This window comes from Nelumbo nucifera, chromosome 5 (genome assembly GCF_055504915.1).
Source record: "Nelumbo nucifera cultivar China Antique chromosome 5, China Antique-T2T, whole genome shotgun sequence".
NCBI lineage: Eukaryota > Viridiplantae > Streptophyta > Magnoliopsida > Proteales > Nelumbonaceae > Nelumbo > Nelumbo nucifera.
Genome location: NC_142653.1, coordinates 83,524,285 through 83,547,115, shown reverse-complemented (window position 1 = coordinate 83,547,115; position 22,831 = coordinate 83,524,285). Strand labels below are relative to the sequence as shown.

At 39.1% G+C, this 22,831-nt stretch overlaps 1 protein-coding gene and 1 long non-coding RNA gene across 5 annotated transcripts in view; one reads left to right on the top strand and one right to left on the bottom strand.

Annotated features, from left to right (window-relative positions):
* Positions 1–22,831, bottom strand: part of LOC104593740 (Mitochondrial ATP synthase D chain-related protein) — a 45,812-nt gene that overhangs the window by 1,596 nt on the left and 21,385 nt on the right. For 2 of the 4 annotated variants that reach the window (XM_010253710.2, XM_010253712.2), the window contains 2 exons: positions 13,724–13,867; positions 3,969–4,064 (listed from right to left, as the gene is read on the bottom strand). In XM_010253710.2, coding sequence (XP_010252012.1) covers positions 3,969–4,064; positions 13,724–13,867 — 240 coding nt within the window. The remainder of the gene's footprint in view (positions 1–3,968; positions 4,065–13,723; positions 13,868–22,831) is intronic. The other 2 variants (XM_010253713.2, XM_010253714.2) reach the window with 1 other exon arrangement.
* LOC148791946 (uncharacterized) overlaps positions 4,074–22,831 on the top strand; it is a 40,863-nt gene continuing 22,105 nt past the window's right edge. The window contains exon 1 of the long non-coding RNA XR_016076288.1: positions 4,074–7,742. This is a non-coding gene — a long non-coding RNA (uncharacterized LOC148791946). The remainder of the gene's footprint in view (positions 7,743–22,831) is intronic.

Here is a 22,831-nt window from a genome sequence, read left to right as displayed (position 1 = left end):
AAAGATGCATTTAGAAATTTCTAAAATGTATACCAAAAAAGTTCATCAAATAGTCAGAAAAACATAACAAAATATACAACTAAAAGTTCATCAAATGTATACCACTTTCTCATGTTTGTTTTATGAGACGCATGGAAATGGGAAAGGAAAATAGTGGGGTCCCCTCAAAAGTTGGGATTCGGGTCTCACTGTGGTCAAGATATAGATATTTTACCTATGTTGGCCTTCCAACCGTTTATAAATTTTACTTTTAGCCCAAGTGGTATTTGCCTATCACGCAAGACTCCAAATGCATCCCTCCATTTTTCCCATCCTGCTCTTTTTTCGTTTTTGGCTTTAATGATCCTGTTCTAATTCTATGGGCAACATCCTCCTCAATTAGGAATGGCAGTAGAGCGGGGCAGGGACGGGGAGCCACTCCCCATCCCTGTCCCCGTGAAAATCCCCAGCTCCGTCCCCACTAGTGGGGACAAGGTTATCCCCATCCCCACAGTGGTCCCTACTCCCCATGATTTTTTATAACATCGACCATTTTGTTTTTGTTTTTATTTTATTTAAAAATTAAAAATAAAATAGTTAAAATTTATAGTCTTATAGAAAAGGTTCAAATATATTCAAACATATTCAACCATATTTTTAAAAATATTAATATATACATACATGCATACATATATAGACGTATAAATACATATATATATTAGTGGGGATTCCCACAAGGCGGGGATCAGGGTCACCGCGGGGTGGGGAGTGCTCTCCCCGTCGCCACCCTGTCCCTACCAATGGGGATGAAAATTTTCCTATCCCCGTCCCCACGGGGGAAAATCATCCCCATCCCCACCCCATTCGGGGCAGTCCCCACGGGGATCAGGGAAATGGGGAAAATTGCCATCCCTATCCTCAATCCCCCCTTGCTATGTTTTTTTTTTTTTAACTGTAAATTATAGTAATGTATTAGATATTCAAAAAATACAAAGAGAACCCCTGTACATTGAGACATTGTACATCATGGATGTAAAACCAACCATGTAGATCAAGCCAACTCTACCAAATATTTGTGTACAAAAAGATTTTCCAAGACAAAAAAAGAAGAGCAGTTTCTTTGAATAATCTATGGTTTGCCAACCATGAAAATAGCACTCTCATTGTCCTCTTCATCGCCTCTTCAACTGAGCCTTGCTTTCCTTCAATATTCTAGCATTTCTTCCCCCCACAACCCAAAATACTGCCGCGGGTATGATGCTCTAAGCCACTCTTTCATTCTTACTTAAACTTTTCAAATCCCAGCCTCCAAGAAAAGGCACTATGTCCTCCAGAAAGCACATCTCAACTACAAACAGATTCATCATTTTTGTCCAGATTCTGTAAGAGAAATCACAGTGGATCAAGAAACAGCTGACTGTTTTCTTATTTCTGTTACATGATCCACACCAAAATCCTCCACCTGTATACTCCCCTCTTGCCAAGAAATCTCTAGTCAAAATTTTATTCAGAGATGAAGACCAAACAAAAATAATGCCACTTTGGATGGAAGTCTTGATCCAAATTTTTGAGCTTCAAAATTCAGAAGCTTCCCCTCCTATTAAAAATAAAGACCATTAGCCAATGTTTGTCCCAGTTATTTAGGGTCTCAGGTGGGGTGGACTGGAGGTAGTCCTAACCTTTTTTTTTTTGGGCACAAAGTGGCCACTCTCAGACTCAAACTCACGTTCTCACACTTGACAGCACAATATTTTACCATTACCCTCCTGTCAACCAGTTCTAAAAAGATTTCACTGTGAATTTCCCTGATTTTTCCCAAGTCCAAACGCTCCTATCAATCCTTTCCCTCCTCATAGCTGGCATATATAGTTTCTGCAGTAACTTAATAAAAGATGCCATTTCCCAGTCATTTAAGATTTTGTGAAACTGAAAATTCCACACCCTCTCTGTCTGTCACTGTTCTGAATTTCCAAGTCAGCAACTGCTGCATCCTTGTTTTGAAATATTTCAACAAATTTGAGTAAATTTCCATGAGGGGCCTTCCATCACACCAGACACCCAAAAAAGAACCCTTTCACCATTCCCCACCTCATATTTTATATCCTTCATGAATTGCTGATGGCTTTTTGAATCCCCCTCCACACTGAACATCCATATGTTGAATTCATTGCACCTGCTTCCCAGCTAGACCTGTTCATGGGCCGGGTAGCCCGACAGCCCGGCCCAGCCCACTCCCTAGTAAGGCTTGGACATGTTCTTAAGCCCGCGGGCTTGACCTTGGACCAAAACACCAAGCCTGATTGTTTTTTCGGGCTGGACTCGGGATTTGTCAAAAAAGTCTGGCCCGGACCAACTATTTTATACAGTATAAATATATAATATTTATTATAATATATATTAACATACCTACTCCACCTTGTTTCTTACCCATGCAAACTCTTCTAACTAACCAAGTGGCACTTAGCTTCATCCTTCCATCCTCTCCACAAAAAATCCCGCATTTTATTCTCTAACATTGCATCCATCCTTGCTGGGATTGGGAACAAAGATAGCTAATACATTGGGAGGGATGACAACACACTCTTAATGAGTGCATTCTGACCCCTTCCTGTTCACCCTTTCCAACATTGGTTCCCATATAGATTTAGAATTACACTTGGCTCCCAATGGCATTCCCAAATATTTTATTGGAAGTTTAACCACCTTGCATCCCCATTCATCAGCCCACTCCTCCAACTAAGCCACCTCACTTACTGCCATTATTTCACTCTCCTGAATATTTATATAAAGGCACACCAATTAAACCATCCAACAACAGCCTTAATGTTCCACAGCTCTCTTGTGAGGCATCACAAAATAAGAGTATCATAAGCAAACTGCAAAAGAACCACCTCTATCTCACCCTCTCCCATCTTGAAATCTTCAATTAGGCCCCCAAAGCAAGCTCTTTTCACCATTCTGTTAAGTGCCTCAGTTATGCAAATGAAAAAAACGAGTGACAAGGGATCACTTTGTCTAATGCCCCTACAACTTTTTAAACTTCCCACAAGAAATTCCAATTTTTTTTAATGATCAGCCACACTTTGATCCAATTTCTCCACCTTGTTCCAAAATTCATTCTTCTTAACATATATTCCAAGAACTTCCAGCTTGCATGATCATAGGCCTTTTCCATATCAGCTTTGCAAAGCAAACCTGCAACCCTACTTCCTTTCCTTGAGTGTATAACTTCATTTGCCACCAGCACTCTCCCTATAAAGGCTCCTTGGGACTCAAAAATTAAAGATTCCATCACCTTCCTATCCTCCTAGACAATAAATTAACAATTATTTTGTGCACACTCCCCATGAGATTGATAGGCCCAAAATCAGCTAATTTTACTGCCCCCTTCTTTCTTGGAACCTACGTGATGAAAGTGTGATTTAGACTTCTTTCTAGAGCTCCCTGGTTATGAATTATTGAATCAAGGTAATAGAAGGTGTCACATTGAGTTATCTCTTACCATCCAATCCTAAGTATACCCCAATTTGCGCTCATGTTATAATTAAATTTACATTGCATACATTTTGTTTCTAAGTAATTGTCCATAAACTTAATTTTGTATTTAATCCTTTGTTAGTTTCATCAATTAATGCAATGTCATGAGCAAAAAAGAAACACCATTAGACCTCTTGTATATGTTTGGTCAATTCATCCACGACTAGCGCAAATAAATAAGGACTAAATGCTGAACCTTGGTGAAGACCTATCATAACTATAAAATCTGGTCTCTCCCATAGGTGTTCTAACATTGGTTGTTGCACCATACATATCCTTAATAAGACCTGCATACCTATTTGGAACTCTAATTTAAAAGATAATGATTTAATTGATTAACCACTATATAATCGATCACATCTCACTCAGACAACAAAGTTACAATTCCCAAAGAACAACACATACTGAAAAGACACCTGTCTATGATTGCCATAGACAGGTGGTAATATTACCTTTTCAACAAGCTCAGCATTTTCTATGATCAATTTGTCTACTAATGCACGCGCTCCTTCCATCTGAGTGTTGAGATCCTCATTCGCTGATGCATGCTGCAACAGTTTGTGAAAACTTATCAGAAAATATCAATTTCTAAAGGTCCTCTATAAGTGCTAGTTCCAAATCAATTTTCTTGAACAAATCATAGAGATAAAGCCTCCTCATCAGCTTTTATTATCTCTTTTCTTCCTGTGTGTGTGTGTTAGGGGAGGTGTTTAAGTGTTGTTATTATCTCTTCTCTTTTGGAAAGTAAGGTAGTATAGAATCAACTCGTTACCATCTTCACCAAATAAAAGAAAAATGAAAGAGGGGTTTCTAAGGAAACCTTAATCGACACAAGATTTTTTCTTTATGATAAAGGAAATTTCAGTCTAATTGCCAAGATGTCAATTCATTTCTTATAATCATTTACATATTCAAAAAGGGCCATACCAATTACCAAATGTTTATCTTGGCTATCCAGAGTACTAGGATAGGCAGAGTGGATATGGACCCATCTTCTGCTCTAAGGCTTTTTTTGTTTTTGATCAGCTCCTCTGCTCTAAGGCTTGAACTTGTGTTCTCACTCTTGTCAACTGAGATATTACCATTGTAAGTTTGTAACAAGCAATGGCCCCTAATCATTCAAATGTTTTTGTTCCCAATTAATTTAAATTAGTTAATACTGCATTTCCCAAATATAGAATCATTTAACAATGGATATTGCACTGAATGGAGCAGAATAGCAGACTTTGGGACTAGGCTTTGTTAGGTTGGGTGAGGCATGTACCAAATATTTTTTCCCCTTGATCATTAGTTTAGTTATTACTCTTCTCCCTTCTCTAATCAATAATTATTGTAGGGGTTTTCCTCTAGTTGATTTGATTTAAGGGACACCTATCCTTTCTAATTCTGCCTTTATCGTGGATGGCAGTGCTTGGCAAACTCTTCACCATGGATAAGCTAGTTAACTTTAAGTAAGGATATCTATAAACTCTCCATTTTTCTCTTTCTTTTATCTTCTTTTATTAGCAAGTCTTTAAGTGATGCCAGAAAGGAAACATTATGCAAAGTGGCTTCCAAGGCACAAACTCCAAGCCAATCTTTGTTCAAGTTGTAAAATGTTCAAGAGCTTTGAAGATGTCTCTGATGGTGCTTTCACTGAAAAATGAAAGAATAGAGAAGGAAAATGAGAGAAGACAAAAAAAAAGTAATAACTAGCATAATTTCACTGCTATATTCCAAATCTCTGGTTACAGTCTAACTAACCAAGAGAAGAGTGAAACCTCACCACCTGGAGGAAGAAGAATCTTTCTTTTCCAAAGAAAATAAGTTGTGTAGACCAAATCGCAAACTTTCATGTACATGAGTATTCATAGGCAGTAAAAGGTTCCTTCCAAAGGAAATTCCCTACTAAAAGACAAAGGTACAAAATATCCCCCATCTTTGGAGCATTCCCTTTGTAGACTCTTCATTAGTGACTTGTTATAGTAGCTTCAACTTTGTGCCATGAATTTAGGGCCAGACCTTGGATAGCGGGCTTATAAAATTTTATATTTGTCTGTTGTACATTTTTATAACAAGAGTATTTTGGTCATTTTACTTGTTAACTATGGAGTCTGGCCTAAGAGTTAATTTTTTAGTTGTAAAAAGTTTCATTGTCATTGTTGATGTACGCCAAACCCTACCAAATTCAGCCACCCTCTACATTATTTATTCAAACCCTACCTAAAAAATTTCAATGAAAATTTTCAATCCTAGAACTGTTTTACTCATTTTGAAATTTCATCATTTTGGAACAAATCTACAATTCTTGCAGCTAAGCCCCAAGACCCTTCTTAACCTTACCAATCTCTACTTTTAGTCATAAAATTGTCCCTATACTCTATTATACCTTCATAATCTCACATTTGGGTTTTTTTTTTTTTTTTGAGAAAATTTAACCAGAATTCATTAAATGAAGAGGAGGTACATGAGAAGATGTACAAAGCAGGGGAAGAACCCCTACAAATTACAAAGGAGGAAGCTTGTCGCTATACAAATGCTCCAAATACATACCACATTTGGCTAAACCATCTGCAGTATGATTGTGTTCCCTAGGAATCCAAACTAAATTTACATTTAAACAGTCCAAAGAATCCCTAGCCTCTGTCGGATAGTGACTCAACCTCCAAGGCCCCCCCTTCTTTGTCTCTTAACCATTTTATAGTATTTGCTGAATCACCTGCAATGTTTAAATTCTGGATTCCCAAATTTTTTATTATCCTGATTCCTGTGAGAGCAGCCATCACTTCAGCCTTTGTAGAATCAGCCAAACCAATTGGACCGCTAAAAGTCCAACATATAATGCCCCTTTCGTCTCTTACTGTACCTCCAATACCAGCTAATCCAGGGTTACCTAAGGCACTTCCGTCGAAGTTAAAGGTCATCACTCCTTCACTAATGGGGTCGGGATGCCTCAAGGATGTTTGATGGGGATGAGGGAGAAACAGAAAGGGGTAAGCATCTCTATTAAGATCATTGACTGAAAGTCCTTTGAACAGATCTGAGTTCACCGTCCAAAGGTTGCAAAGGTAAGTAATATATGAAATTAATTCCTCCAGGGTTCTGAATTTATTGTCAAAGAGGCGATGTTTCTTTCGTCCCAAACACCCCACAACACTGCATGTAGCACTGATTGCCAAAAAACTTTACCCCTTTTACTTAACCCTGTTCCTTGCCATTGATGCAAAGTGTACATAATGTGCTTTGGTATAACCCAGCTATAACCTGCCATTTTCAAGAAATGGAACCAGATCTTTTGGGTGAATTTGCAGTGAAGAAAAATGTGATCTGTTGATTCACCTTCACTCAAGCATAGAATACAAACATGAAGAGAGATGGACAGTCTTCCCAAATACTTTTTTTGCAAGAGATCACAAGTATTTAATTTCTGGAGACAAGCTTCCCAGACAAAGAAACAAACTCTTGAAGGGATGTGGCTACACCAGATCTTCTTATAAGGAAAGGAGGGATGCTGTTTATCAGCAATCAAAGCCCTGAACATAGACTTAGAAGAGAATTCGCCAGCAGGGTGCAGGGTCCAGATTCGGGTGTCAGAATAGGAGGGGGAGATGTAGGCTTATTTAAGGGTCTGAATTAGGTCTATTAATTCAGAAATCTCCGAATCCCTTAGGGGTCTTCTGAGATGGAGGTTTAGGGTGTTCTCGGCAGTTTGGTCTGGAAGGCAGGAAGAAATAGTGGCTTCTTGATCAAGGGTAAGGTTAAAAAGCCTAGGGAAAGAGGCTTCAAGGGTAGTTTCCCCCCACCATAAATCTTTCCAGAATTTTATTTTAAAACCATTTCCCACTTCATACCTTATAAAAGGAAAGAAAGAAGTGTGAATGGAGATCATAGTTGTCAAGGCGACACCTAGGCGACCAGGCAGTATTCCATGGTCGCTTCGCCCAAACGCCCCGGATTTTGTATACTAGGTGCCCACCCAGAGACTTAAGTGGGCGCCTAGGTGACTAGGCGGGTGCCTACATACATCTAATAGTTTTTTTTAATTTATTATTTTTATATTTTATTAGATGTTTTATTCTTTTAAAATAAAACCGGTTACATGCTATCATTTTATTATTAAGACAACAATACAAAGCCTTTTTCTTTTATTTATGCATAACATAAAGGTTTTTTCGTTCGACTTGAGAGGGAGGAGAACCAAAGACTTCATGCCCCAACCCAACTCCATCGCACCTCAGCTTCAGCAGGTAAGTTCTTTTGCTTCCTTTTCGAAAAAACAGGGGCTCCACCCAATACTCCACAGCTCCACAGCTTCTTCTTCTTCTTTCTTCCAGCCCAGCTTCAGTCATTTTTTGCTTTTTTTTCGAAAAAACAGGGGCTCCACCCTATACTCCTCCCTTCCTCCACAGCTCCACTCATTCTTCTTCCGCACCTGATTGTTCTCAGTCACTAGTCCTAGTCTCAGTCCCTTTTTTTTTTGGAAAAAACAGGGGCTCCACCCCTGACTGTTCTCAGTCGATAGCCTCAGTCCTTTTTTTTTTCTTGAAAAAAACAGGGGCCTATACTCCTCCCTGCCCCTAATCCCCTATACTTCTTCTTCTTCTTCTGCCCCTATACTCCTCTCCTCCCTTCCTAGTTCCTACACTTTTTTTTTTCAGTTAATAGTTAGTGTACATGCTTGCTAGTTAGTGTATAGTTAGTGTACATGCTTGCTAGTTATATGAAATTTATACCCATTTGAATGATTTATAGAGTTAATAGTTAGTGTACATGCATGCCAGTTAGCACACAAAACCAATAAAATAGCTTAGAAAAGCATAGATGAAGTAAAAACTCAAGAAAATTAACATTTTTAAATTCCAACGCCTAGGCGACGCCTAGGCACCCTGTGGTCGCCTAGCCTCGCCTTGGCACCTTGAAAACTATGATGGAGATGATACCTTTCCAAGGATTTGTGGACTTTATCCTGTTCAAATGAAAATTGCTATCCCACCCATTTGCATTTGATCCATATTTGCTTGAGATGACAGCTGTCCAATGAGCACTGGGTTGTTTAGGGAACCTCCATAGCCATTTGCCTAAGAGAGAAGAATTTTTCTCTTTTAAGTGTCTAATTCCCAAACCTCCTTCCTCTTTAGGCTTGCATACTTGTTTCCAACTAACTAAGTGGCTTCTCTTTTCCCCACCTCCTTCCCAAAGAAAGTTCCTTTGAAGCTTCTCAATCTGATTTCTGACTTTGGTTGGAATCTGGAAGACTAAAAGGAAGGAGACTGGCAGATTTTCTGAAGAGGCCTTCAAGAGAGTAAGCGTACCCCCTTTTGAGAGATAACACTTCTTCCAAGTTGATAGTTTCTTCTCACATTTCTCCACCACTGGTCTCCAAAAGTTGAGAGATTTTGGATTTCCTCCAAGAGCCATCCCAAGATAGGAAATAGGAAGATTCTCCTCTTTGCACCCCAACAAAGATTTGAAATTTTCTAGAAGTTCCACTTCCACTGAGTTAAGAGCTACTATGCGCCTTTTGCAAAAGTTAACCCTCAAACCAGTGATAAGTTTGAAACATTCAATTATCCTTTTAGTGTTTGTGATGTTGGTTATGGAGGCGTCCAAGAACAAAATTATGTCATCAGCAAATTGTAAATGTGAAACGTGAATCTTGTCCCTTCCCACTTCAAATCCTTTCACCAAGTTAAGAAGAATAGACTTATCAAATAGATAGTTAAAGATGTCCATCACCAAAGTGAATAGAAAGGGGGAAAGATGGCAACCTTGTTTGAGACCCCTACTAGCCTTGAAGTAACCTTTCGCTTCACCATTTATCAATATTGAAAACCAAGGAAAACCAATACAACGTTTAATCCACCTAATCCATTTTCTACTAAAGCCTCTCAGCTTAAAGCACTCTAAAATACAGTTCCAGTCCACTTTATTGTACGCCTTTTCCAGATATAATTTCACAAGGACCCCCAGGTTCCCCAAAGATTTTCTGTCTTCCACACACTCGTTTGCAATTAGAATGCTGTCCACAATTTGCCTCCTTTTTACAAAAGCAAGTTGGTTTGGGGAAATTAGGTCTTCTAGGACTTCTTTAAGTCTGTTGGCCAGAACCTTTGCCAAAATTTTATAGATGCTCCCTATCAGACTTATTGGTCTAAAATCTTTAACTTCCAAGACTCCCCCTTTCTTTGGGATGAGGCAAGGAAAGGTTGAATTTAGGCCTTTGTTAACAATGGCAGAAGAGTGGAAATCCCTGAAAAAATCCATAAGATCTGACTTTGCTATTTCCCAACACTTCTGGAAGAAAAAAATGGGGAAACCATCCGGTCCTGGAGACCTATCTGCATCCATGCTGAAGACGGTCATTTTAACTTCTTCCTCATCAAAGCTTCTTTCCAATCAATCCCTCTTTTCAGCTGATAGAGTTGTACCTTCCCATCTGTTCAATGTGAACCGGTTATTACTATCCTTGGAGTAAAGGTTTTTGAAGAAGGAAAGGAAGGCTTCCATAATTTCCCCAGGATTCTCCGCTTCCCTCTGGTTCAGTTTCAGCTTAGAGGTAAAATTCTTCCTACTGCTTCCCGAAGCAGGAGTGTGAAAAAATCTGGAGTTATTGTCTCCTTCTTTCAACCATCTCACTCTTGATCTTTGTCTCTAGTAAATTTCTTCCCTTCTGACTAGTTGTTCCCATTCCTTTCTCAAATGTGCTCTTCTACTTCTGTCTAAAGCATTAAGGGTCCCATTTTGCTCTCTACTATCCAACTCCTCTAATTCCGTGAGGATTCTTTTCTTCTCTTCTTCAATAGCTTTGAATTCCTCTCTACCCTAAGCTTTAAGCACACGCTTGGTGCGTCTAGGCGTGCACCTAATTCACCTTGCACCTCAGCTCAAGCATGCGCCTTTATAAAATTCTGTGCTTTTTGCTAATGTTGCTCATTCACTCATTCCAATAAAATATCTTCTTAAAAGGGAATTAAAGTTATAAAATCATTATTTTTTATGTGAGAAATAAGAATTTAAGACCTTAACATGGACTTGTTTGGGCTTGCCTTGAGGGGTGTAGTACAAAGGCGACTCGTAGAATCAAGAATGCAATATGCTTTACATCACATTAGCTACTTGAAAAAATGCAATTGAAAAAAAAAAAGAGATTGTGGGTTTTACATGCTTGAAAATGCTTTATATGTTTGCTTTTATTTTTTAAATTTTCATTTGAATATGCTTTACATGTTATGTTTATGCATTTTAATTTTAGATAATAGGTTTTTTAAAACATTTATTTTAAAATTTAAGTTTATATTTTTTATTAATATTATGTTTAATATTTTTTGAATGTTTGGCATTTTTTAAATTTTCTGACATTTTTATTTTTTAGCTTTTTTTTTGTATTTTTGCACCTTGCTTCAAAAAGGCATGCCTTACCTTGCGCCTCAAGCGCAAATTGGCCTTTGCTCTTTTAAAACACTAGTCATCCCACAATATTTGGTTAAGCATTACGTGTTTAGCTTTGGCTTTGTGTGCGTATATGAGTGATATATATTCTTATTTATGGATAAGGAGTCATGACAAGAGGGGGGTTCTTATGTAATCTACTTAATAGAACAGTGTACCACATCCAACATGAATCAACTGAATAAATGCCATCCCTTAGGGGCTCTTTTTGAATCATTAACATAAACATAAAAGCCATAATCTGCTGTAAATCTTTGGTTTTAGAAAGGAATTTGGATAGCCCAGCAAAATTTGAAAAGAAATGGAATGTGGATCATGGACTTTATGGTGTTAAGAAATGTTGGGGATAAATTGAGCCCATATTATTAGCAATCGAGCTTAGAGATGTGAAGCTTGAGTTGGGAATAGGTAATGGAAAGGATAGAGAAACACTTGGCGGCGTGGAGAAGGAATTATATCTCATTGGGGGGGGGGGGGAGAATAACCCTAATGAGGAAAATTGAAAAAATCATGAGGGATTTTCTCTGGGAGCTAGGGGGAAAAAAAGAATGATCATTTGGTTAGATGGGAAAAGGTGAGGAAATTGAAAGGGGGTTTGGGAATAGGTAATGTTAGACTGAAGAATCAGGCTTTGCTTAGCAAATGGCTTTAGAGGTTTCCAAATGAAAATGAGAAATTATGGCACAAAGTGGTTGCAAGCATTCATGGCATGTCGAGCAACGGATGGGATGTTGGATGTCTCCATAGGGCTAACTTGGCTGCTCCCTGGAAGGGCATCCATGATGTTCTCCCTACGTTCCTAAATTTTATCAGGTATTTGTCTTTTGGTAGCAAGATCAGATTCTAGGAGGATTTGAGGATTGGGGATACTCCTTTAGGGGAGAAATTTCCTTCTCTTTGTGATCTGTCCAGGTTCAAGGGTAAGCCTATTTCCGATTTCCTAAGCCATCCTTCTCACCGTCCAGGGTTGAATTGGAACTTTGGATTTAAAAGGAATCTTAGAGAGTCTGAACTTCTTGCAGTATCCGAGTTGTTAGGATTGCTGAAATCAGTTTTCTTGGGGGGAAGGTGGGTCAAATTCTAGAATTTAGGGTCCTAATTATGATGGATCTTTTTCTTGCAAATCCTTTCTACATTCGATGGTTGCCACACAATCTTCTCTTCATTTTCCAGTCAAATAAATTTGGTGCCCTCCTATTCCCCCTAAAATCAGTGTTTTTTGTTGGGAAGCTTTTCATGGTTGTATTAATACCTTTGATGTACTTCAAAGGAAAAGACCAAATTGGTGCTTGTCCCCTAATTGGTGTGTCTTGTGTAAGTTGAGTGGTGAGACTGTTTCCCACCTTCTTATATCTTGCCCTTTTGTCAGTTTTATTTGGAATTGGTTTACTTCCCTTTTTGGGTGCAGGTGGTACTCACCTGATAGGGTGGAAGGTTTATTCAACCCTAATGGTATCAGTGGTAAGACAAGGAGGGGAAGGATTCTTTGGAGGTGCACTAGAGCAGCAATACTTTGGACCATTTGGGAGGAAAGAAATGATAGAATATTTGAAAGTAAGGAAAAATGCAAGGAATCTTTAGTTGAAATAATAATATTGAGGGTGGCACATTGGGTGAAAAGCTTAAAGATGTTTTCAGATTTTAAAGTCAAAGACTTTTTCAGGGTTTGGGGACTTATTGCTGCTTCATCATCTATGAGATGACAGTTTTGTGAGACCTGGTCCCCTCCAACAAATGGTTGGAAGAAGTTGAACTTTGATGGGAGTTGTGTGGGTAACCCAGGCCCTTCAGGTATTAGGGGAGCATTAGAGATGAAAATGGTTCCATTATTGCTCTGTTCTCTGGTCCTGTGGAGGAGGGTGACGGCAAGGGAAGAGTTTCTGGCTGCAGTATATGGGGTTGAGAAGGCCAAAGAGTTGGGGATTAATAGACTGATCATCGAGGGAGACTCAAAAACTGTGATAAAATGGTTGCAGAAAGGGGAAGGAGTGACATGGCAGTTGAAGAATGATTTCAGAAGATTTAAATGGATGTCAAGGAATATGTCAATTCAGGTGGGTTGGGTTAAAAGATTGCCCAACAGTTTGGTAGATAGCTTAGCAAAGCAAGGGATTCAAAGAACATATATGTTTTGGGCACACTGTCCTGGGTCAGCTTCTATGCTGATTTCTTTTGCAACTTCTTGTTGTATCCTAAAGCATCTTAATTAATGAAATTTTTTCAGAGTTATCGATAAAAAAAAAAGATATGTGAAGCCTGAGTTTTTTTAGCAAGATTGTTATCTTCTTTAGCACCATACTGGATGAACATAAAGATGAGTTAATAGAATCATATTCACAAGTTGCAGTTGAACAGGTGGAATTAAGTTGAGGTTCAAGGAACTTCAGGAATATATGCAAACTTGGAGATATTATATTTAGTGTGTTCAGCAATACCAAAAAAAAAAAAAAAACACCGACTGAAACTGAGTAATCTTGGTTTGATTATCCAGGGAACACTGGATCAGGTTAGACATTATCTCAGAACAAAAACACTCCCTGACGTGGCCCTGATATTAGTCCTTTTCATATATTCCAATACAAAAGAGAAAAATAGGTGGGGTTGGTTTGGTGGCTGAGTCAAGGATTGATATCCCAAGCAATACACCCAAAGCACTTCATGTTCACTTATTACACATGTGAAGAAAAAGAATTAAAACCCATTAAATGCAACTGTTTAGAAGATAAAATATTCCTCTAGCATTCTAAGGACAGTAGCTAGAAGGGTTGAGGCAACAAACTTTCATCATCTCTTTTGTTGAGGATGCAGAAAGGGAAGTCTCCATCTCAAGGTGCTGAATCTCTGATTGTAAAATAGATATTTTTTCCATCAACTGTCGGTTTTCTTGTAAGAGACTGATCCTAGATTCTTCCAACTCCTTCACCTGCCAAGCTTTGTTTTTAATATTCTATCAGAAACATAACAAGTATAGAGGCTTCAGAGTAAGAAAATTATGATCATTTGTTTTATCCATAACAAAATTTTATTAATGATGAAAAGGCATGAAAGATGCCAATTGTGATGGTGGAGTGGTAAATTGTATTGATAGCAGCAGTGTCTTAATATTTTAAGCACTTAATATGCCACTGTAGTTATGAATGTGGACTGACTCAAGGAAGATTAAGCAGAAACCAACCACCTTTCACATCAGTTTTCTCCTTTCCTCTCACTAAGACGGTAAACAAACTCCTAGAGAACATGGATTTCTGGAAGAAAGAATGAATCCCAAAAAATATAAAACTTTTGCTATATCTGGGGTATTTGATGGGAGAGAAGCAGAAAAATAATTAAGAATTAAGGGAGGCAACCTCCAAGAATTTGCAAATGCATATGTTCTTTCAATGTGGATTGGGTATTGATTCTGAAGGACTTTAAAGGTATAAGAAAGATTGATGCCAAAAATAATAATGGAGGAAGTTTTTACATTATTGATGACCAATGAAAACAGAAGTTGTCTTCATTGCGTGATAAAGGAATTGATTGATTAAACATTTATTGATTCATTGTTCCATCACATATGAGGTTTGAATCCACTTTTTGAAGCTCTTCAGTCACTTATGGGCACTCTTAGAAAACCTCCAAAACATAAATGCATAATCCCTTTATGGAAAGTGGCTGGCTTCAGTTCCATAGGGGACATTCTGTGGAATCTGTTCCCAATTTCCCATATGCTTTATAGAGAGAAAACAGCAGAATCTTGGAGTCCAAGGGATCTTAGACAGGAGAAATTATTAACAAAATAGAAAGGACTCTTATTTGATTGGTTGGAATTCTAAAGCAATTTGATAGGCACAAACCTCTCCCTCATTCCTCATTAACAAAATTTCATTCACCATTTATAAAAAAACTAGCTATCTTTTCTATCTTTAATACTTCTTATGCATTTCATTTATACTTTATTTGATTGTTGACCTCTAAGAATTCTTATCTTATTACTTGTAACAGTTTCATTTTTCTTTATATATTTATTTATTTTTTCATCAGCAGCTTCACTTTTCTTTATTGAAAATTTTCCCTGTTGGCTACCAAGAAAATACATGAAAATTCTTTCGATAAGTGAATAAACTTTTATTAGAATACTTCAAAATATCATCAGTACAAACATGCCAAGGAGATGTGAGGTGCACCCTCACCCAAACAATACAATCAATAAAATTTTGGAGGTGTGCAGAGGTGACAGTAAAATTTTGGAGGGACCCCTGGTATTTGGATAGCCCCTTAGCTGAGGCCTTTCCCCATCTCTTTCAGTGTGCTACAAACCAAGAAGTTTCAGTGGCTGAGTCCTATGTCTTCTCCAACAGCACAGTGACTTGCAATCCCCAGTTTAGAAGAGCCCTGGTTGATTGGGAGCTAAATGAGGTGTTGGATCTGCTGGAACTATTACAGGGTCAGAGTATTGATGTAATTAGTGAGGACAAGTGGATCTGGAAATGGAGTAGGGATGGCTACTTCTCAGTCAAGTCCTTCACCTCTAAGCTTGGCAGCATAGGGCCTGTTAATTTTCCCTGTAAACAAATCTGGAATGCAGTTTCTCCCTCCAAATCCAACTTCCTGGTGTGGACTATGGTGCTTAACAAATGCCTTTTTAAAGTCAGCTTGGAGAGGAGGGGTCTGCAGCTCTCAAACCTCTCTTGTGGACCATGTAGCCTGTTGCCTGCGTCTACAGATCACCTAAGCATCCACTGTTCGGTCTCTTCAAGAGTGTGGGAGCATTTTCTTAAATCTGCTGGAGTCTGCTGGGTCCTTCCGAGATCAGTCAAAGACCTCCTGTTTAGCTGGAAACTTGCAGGCTTGAAGAAAAAAGGAAAATTAGTCTGGAAAACAATTCCTGCAGCTATTCTTTGGTCCCTGTGGTCAGAAAGAAACAAGAGAGTCTTTTGTAACAAGCCAAAGAGCTCTAATGAGGTAGTGCAGCAGGCAGTCAGCAAGCTGATCTCCTGGGCGTCTGTAACTGATGAATTTAAGCACCTGAATGTGCCTGAATTGTTCAGATCTCATTTGGAGTCTGTAATCTATCTTTGATCCTGGACTAGTCTTTCTACGTCCTGGAATCTGTTGTACCTTGTATTTTTTTATGAAATAAAATTTTACCTTACCTTTCAAAAAAAATTGCATTACAATTTTTCCCAAAACAAACAATCCCTATTAACCACTTGTTTTGCCAACAAAGCTGCCATCCCATTAGCTGATCTTCATAACCAATGTATAGTCAGCCAAATAAATATTTTCAGCCCATATAACTAGTAGAAATCTGCTGAATTAAGAAAAAATATGAAAGAAAGTAGTTTCTTGAAGAGAGAAGGAAGAGAGAAGTTGAAAGAAAAGAGAGCAATCATCCGGCCGCCCCTTCACTTATTATTTATACTAAAATAATAGAACAATACAAAGACAACTATGCCCTTATAGGGCGGAAAAACATAAAACAGCATATATAACACTCAAAAAACATAATAAAATTTGGACTCACATAACTACTGTGGTACCCACCTCCTATCTAACAACTAACATAAAACATCTACTCAGAAAAACATCATAAAACTAACTAATCTTCAACACTCCCCCTCAAGTTGGGAGTAAATGTCACACATTCCCAACTTGCGTAGATCATGTTCAAGCTTGCTCCTTGCCACCCCTTTAGAGAGAACATCAGCCAGCTGCAACTCTGAAGAGACATAAGGCAAACACACTTCTCCGGTTGTTACCCTTTCTCTTATAAAGTGTCTATCAACTTCAATGTGTTTTGTCCTATCATGTTGAATCGGATTGTGGGCAATATTGATTGCAGCCTGATTGTCACAGTATAACATCATTGGTTCCTTTACTTTCACCCCAATCTCACTCAAAAGAGATCTAACCCAAAGAAGTTCTGAGACACCATGAGCCATGGATCTATACTCAGCCTCTACACTTGATCTTGCCACAACCGCTTGCTTCTTACTCTTCCAGGAGATCAAGTTTCTACCTACAAAGGTACACACTCCTGATGTAGACCTCCTGTCATCTAAGCATCCTGCCCAGTCTGCATTCGTATAGGATTCTAGCTTCAAATTCTCATGATTTGAGAAAAGAATGTCTCTGCCAGGGTGCTTTTTCAGATATGCAAGTATTCTCAATAGCTTCCTAGTGCTGAACCCGAGGTGCATGCATGTACTGACTCACAACACTGACAGCACAAGAAATATCTAGTCGTGTCATACACAAATACAGCAGTCGGCCTACCATTCTTTGATATCTCCCCACATCCTTTACCAATTCACCATCCACACCATTAATTCTGTGATTTGGATCAATAGGAGTGTCTACTGGTTTGGTCCCCAGCTTCTCGGTCTCTCGCAGTAGGTCAAGTACATACTTTCTCTATGAAATGAAGATCCCATTCTTGGATCTTGCAACTTCAATCCCTAAGAAGTACTTGAGCTCACCAAGATCTTTGATCTCAAATTCTTTCTGCAGTGATTTTTTTAGATCATCAATCTCCTCCAGATCATTTTCTGTCACCACTATATCATCCACATACACAATCAGAATTGACACCAAAGCATCTCTTCTCTTCATAAAGAGGGTGTGATCAGACTGTGTTTGTGTGTATCCAAAACGGATGAGTGCCCCTCTGAACCTATCAAACCAAGCCCTAGGTGACTGTTTCAGTCCATACAGAGATTTTTTGAGTCTGCACACCTTTCCTTTACCAACATTTTCATAAAAGCTTGCTGGAATGTCCATATATACCTTCTCCTGTAAGTCACCATTAAGGAAAGCATTTTTTACATCAAGCTGGAACAAGGGCCATGAATAGGTGGATGCTAAAGATAAAAGAATACAAGTTGAACTCATCTTAGCTACTAGTGCAAAGGTTTCCAGATAATCAACATCATAGGTCTGAGTATACCCTTTTGCTACCAACCTTGCCTTGTACCTCTCTATCTTGCCATCGACCTTATACTTCACAGTGAATACCCATTGACATCCGACTGTCTCCTTGTCTGGGGGGAGATCAACTATTTCCCAAGTTTAGTTTTTGACCAAAGCATCCATCTCATCTTGCATGGTTGTTTTTCACTCAGGTTTGGAGAGAGCCTTAGTAACATTCTCGGGTATAGACACAGAATCCAGGGAAGAAAGAAAAGCATGGTAGGAGGGTGATAAGGCTCTGTAGGAAAGATGGTGTGAAATGTAGTGGGTTGTACACTTTCTCTTCCCCTTACGAAGTGCAAAGGGAAGATCAAGGTCAGTGAGATCAGATGCAACAATGGTGTTAGGGACAGAAACATTATCATTAGAAAACATAACAGGCTCAAGAGGAATACTTGGAACTGTATCTGCTGAATTTGGAGTTTCAGAAGGACTAACAGAGAGTGGTGTGGGTTGAGGATGTGTGGAGTCAACCATCATCTGCCGGCGTTGATATTGCTGTGAGGCTGCCCGTAGTGGCTCAGGTAATGAAATTGTGGGTGCAGGTGTTGGCTGAACCGATGCTGGCTGAACTGATGGTGCAGGTGGTGGCTGAACTGATGTAGATGCTGGCTGAACTGATGGAGGTACCACAGAAACAGGAAGAGGAACAGATTGTGAGTTCTCCTCCCCAAAACTCTCCCCCTGAGGAGAACCACTCGAGAAGAAGAATGTGGATTCAAAAAAGGTAACATCCATAGTGACAAATCTGCTCTTCGACACTGGGTCATAACAGCAATACCCCTTTTGGTTCTAAGCATACCCAAGAAAAACACATTTTTTGGCCTTAGGATCCAATTTCTTGCGATGAGGGCCAAGAATGTGAACAAAAGAAACATAGCCAAAAACCCTCAGAGGTATATGAAATATCTCTCCATTTGGAAAAAAGGAGGCTAAATGGCACCTTAAACCCCAAAGTCCGTGAAGGAACACGGTTAATCACATGTACGGCTGTAAGAACTGCATCTCCTCAGAACTGCACAGGAACTGAAGCCAACACCATAAGGCTCCTTGCCACCTCCACAATGTGTCCGTTTTTCCTCTCAGCAACTCCATTCTGTTGCGGTGTATATGCACAACTGCTCTGATGAACTACACCATGTTCTAAGAGATATGTGGTTAGGTCCTTCTCAAAGTACTCTATGGCATTATCTGATCTAAAAACCTTAGTTCTCACTCCAAATTGTGTGAGAACCATCTGGTGGAATTGTCGTACTAAGTTAGGAACCTCATCACGTGATCTCATCAAATATATCCAAGAATATTGTGTATAATCATCCACAAACAAGAGAAAGTAACGGAATCCTCCCATGGAAGGGATTTGATATGGCCCCCATACATCAGTGTGAACAATATTAAAAGCAGTACTTCTTTTATTACATGGTTTAAAAGACTGTCTACAATGCTTTCCTAACTGACAACTCTCACACTCCAAAGTAGATAATTGAACAAACTCAAACAATTTTGGGAAAAGGCATTTCAAAGAACTAAAAGAAAGATGTCCCAAGCGATTTTGCCAAAGCATAATCTTGTTTACTGACTCTGACCCACTACTACTGCTGTTGCTAACATGATGGCCCTGATGTCTCGGAATCTCATCCTGAAGGTAGACTCCATTCATCTCACGACCACTCCCAATCATCTTCTTTGACTCCAGATCCTGCAAAACACAATTACCAAGAAGAAAGGTCACAGAACAATTCAAATTTTTTGTCAAAGAACTGACAGACAGTAAGTTGGTATGAAGTCTAGGGACATGCAAAACAGATGACAGAGTTATATCATTGATCACTCTAACTGTCCCCTTCCCAGCAATGGGCATATGTGAACCATCTGCTATAGACACTGTCTCTACCAGAGCACAACTGATAGGAACTGAAAATGGTAGGGGCATTAGTCATATGCTCAGATGCTCCTGAGTCTATAATCCAGGGAGGTCCCTCCTTACCTGAAGCGGATGCAAAATTCGCAGTTGCATATGAACTACCTGTATGTGCAAAGGAAATGATGTAATTGGCTCCTGCATTCTGTTGTCCATCTGGAAGGCTAGAGCTGGGTGAACCTTTCCTACTCATAAGCTGTCCAAACCTCTCCAATTTTGTTCTCACTGCTGCTATTGCAATGGATTCCCAATCAGTTTGGGAGAGAGGGGCTGAAGAGTCTCCTGTAGTGGCTACATTTACATTTCCCTTCTTATTTCTTATCCGAGCAGGCATAAGATTTGGATGAACCTTCCAACAAGTGTCCCTGGTATGCTTAGGCTTCTTGCAATAATCACACACCAAGTCCTTCTTATCTTCCCTTCTAGTCTCACTACTCCCCCTGTCTTCATTCGGCTTAGGTTTTGCTGTACCAATCATAGTCGACTGGTCAATCCCAGGCTGTCTCAGCATTACATTCCTCATACTCTCCTCTCCAGAGACAAAAGCATAGACCTGAGAGAGTGTCACACCCTCCCTAGAAAGAATTTGCTGCCTAGCAATGTCAAATTCAGGGTTCAGCCCTACCAAGAACTCAAAAGCCCTATTCCTCTCTACCAGTTTGTGATAAGTTGCTGCATCATTTACACTTTCCCATACCACAGTTTCTAAGTGATCTATTTCCTGCCATAGGGTTTTCAGCAAGGAGAAATACACAGTAAGAGGTTTTTCTCCCTGTTTCATACTTATCACCTGATTTCTTAACTGATAGGCTCTAGCTTCATTTTGCTTATGAGATTAGGTTTTACTCACTCCATCCCAAATCTCCTTAGCAGTATTAGCCCATAGGAAATTTTTTGCAATATGAGGTAACATAGAATTACACAGCCAAGACATTACCATGTAATTCTCTTGCACCCATCGGGAAGAGTCTGTATCAGGTTTCTTCTCCTCCCCAATGAGATACCCTAATTTTCCACGGGCACCAATAGCCATCTTAACTGATTATGCCCACTCCAAATAATTTGTACCATCAAGTTTTATTGTAGTAATGATCCCAGACCCAAAATATCACTACTACCTCCAACACCCAGTCCACAGTACCGGTAGATTTCATCTCGGTATTCCAACTCTCCATTTTCTTTCAAAAAAAAAAAAAGAGACTGGAGACCTTCAAAAAATAATTTAATACCACACACACAGAAACCAACCCTTCCGGAAGAAGAAAACCCTAGCTGGAGGGAAATCTCTCTCCTCCCCATGCCTCCCAACATAGAGAAAAGTGAATCGATCACTTCGGGAGGCCTAGAAATTTTCAGAAACCAAACCGCCCTCTTTAGAAAATCAAAAGAAAACTAACAATACCTAGGCACCCAAGATCAGATAAAAAACAAAGAGTCCAACTTTTCTGGGACTCTTCCCCGTACTCCAGCTCTTCCTGATTTTGATGTCGAACAGTAGATCACCTTCCTGATGTCTAGATCCCACCAAAAACTCCAAGAACGGGGCAATCTATAGAAGATCGATCAGCCCTTTACTACTTCATGCAGTCGGCTGATCTAGGGCTGCATGAGAATGCTTCAAGAAACCCTAGCCGATGCTCTGATACCAAGTAGAAATCTGCAGAATTAAAAATATATATATATATATATGAAAGAAAGTAGTTTCTTGAAGAGAGAAGGAGAAGAAGAGAAGAAGAGAAGTTGAAAGAAAAGAGAGCAATCATTTAGCCGCCCCCTTCACTTATTATTTATACTAAAATAATAGAACAGTACAAAGACAACTATGCCCTTATAGGGCGGCAAAACATAAAACAGCATATATAACACTCAAAAAACATAATAAAATTTGGATTCACATAACTACTGTGGTCCCCACCTCCTATCTAACAACTAACATAAAACATCTACTCAGAAAAACATCATAAAACTAATTAATCTTCAACATAACCCTCTAGTTTCTCTAACCAACCCACTACCAATTTAGAATCCCCTTCAATGAATAACTTCTCCAAATTTAAATCTTTTCTATTCCAACCCCGTTGGATAATAGCAAGAATCTCCGCTCCAACAGAATCCTCAGCCTACTGAACTGAAAAAAGGGCAATAATGTTGCCAAAGATATCCCTGAAAACTCCTCCTACCCCAAAAGGACCAGGATTTCCTTAACTGCATACATCAAAATTCAGTTCTATAAAATCTTCCATAGGGGGTAACCAAGTCACTTTTTTTTTACAAGTAAAACATGGATTTATTATTTATCAATAAATCAGAACAAGTACATAGAAGCATAACCAAGTCACACTTACCAGCATATTTTAGGAACTTCTAGCTAATTCAGCACAATTTCTCCAAATATCATCAAAGGAAACATGTTCAAAAGCTTCCATTATTTTTAACCAATGTATTGCTCTAGACATTGCACACTCCTTCACTGCCTCCCAATTTCTTTCCTTTCAAGAAAAACTCTTGCATTTCTTTCTTCCCACACAATCCACAACACAATTGCCCTTCTGCATGTCCACATAATTCTACCTCTCTTCTTCGGTTGATGGCTCAAACAGTTTATCCACCTCTGAGGGTAGAACTCACCTACACCCAAACAAAGAAAAACCACTCCTAAACACCTGCAACAAAAGGACAGGAGATTAAGAGATGGTAACAGATCTCACCATCAACCTTACATAGGATGCACTGGTTTGGGGAGATACAAAGAAAAGATCTTATTTGCAACATATCCATGGTATTAACCTTCCCAAGAGCAATTGATTTTAGGGGGATGGACCTACACCAAATTTCTTTGCAATGAAAAAACAATGGGCTACCAGAGGAGCAAAGGGATTTGAAAAAAGAAGCACAAGAGAAGTGACCTTTGGGGTTTGGAGTCTACACCCACCTATCAAGCCTAAAAGGATTAGAGCAAACAGTTCCAAGGAGTTGTAAAAGGTCAACTACCAAAGCAGCCTCATTTTCCCTTAA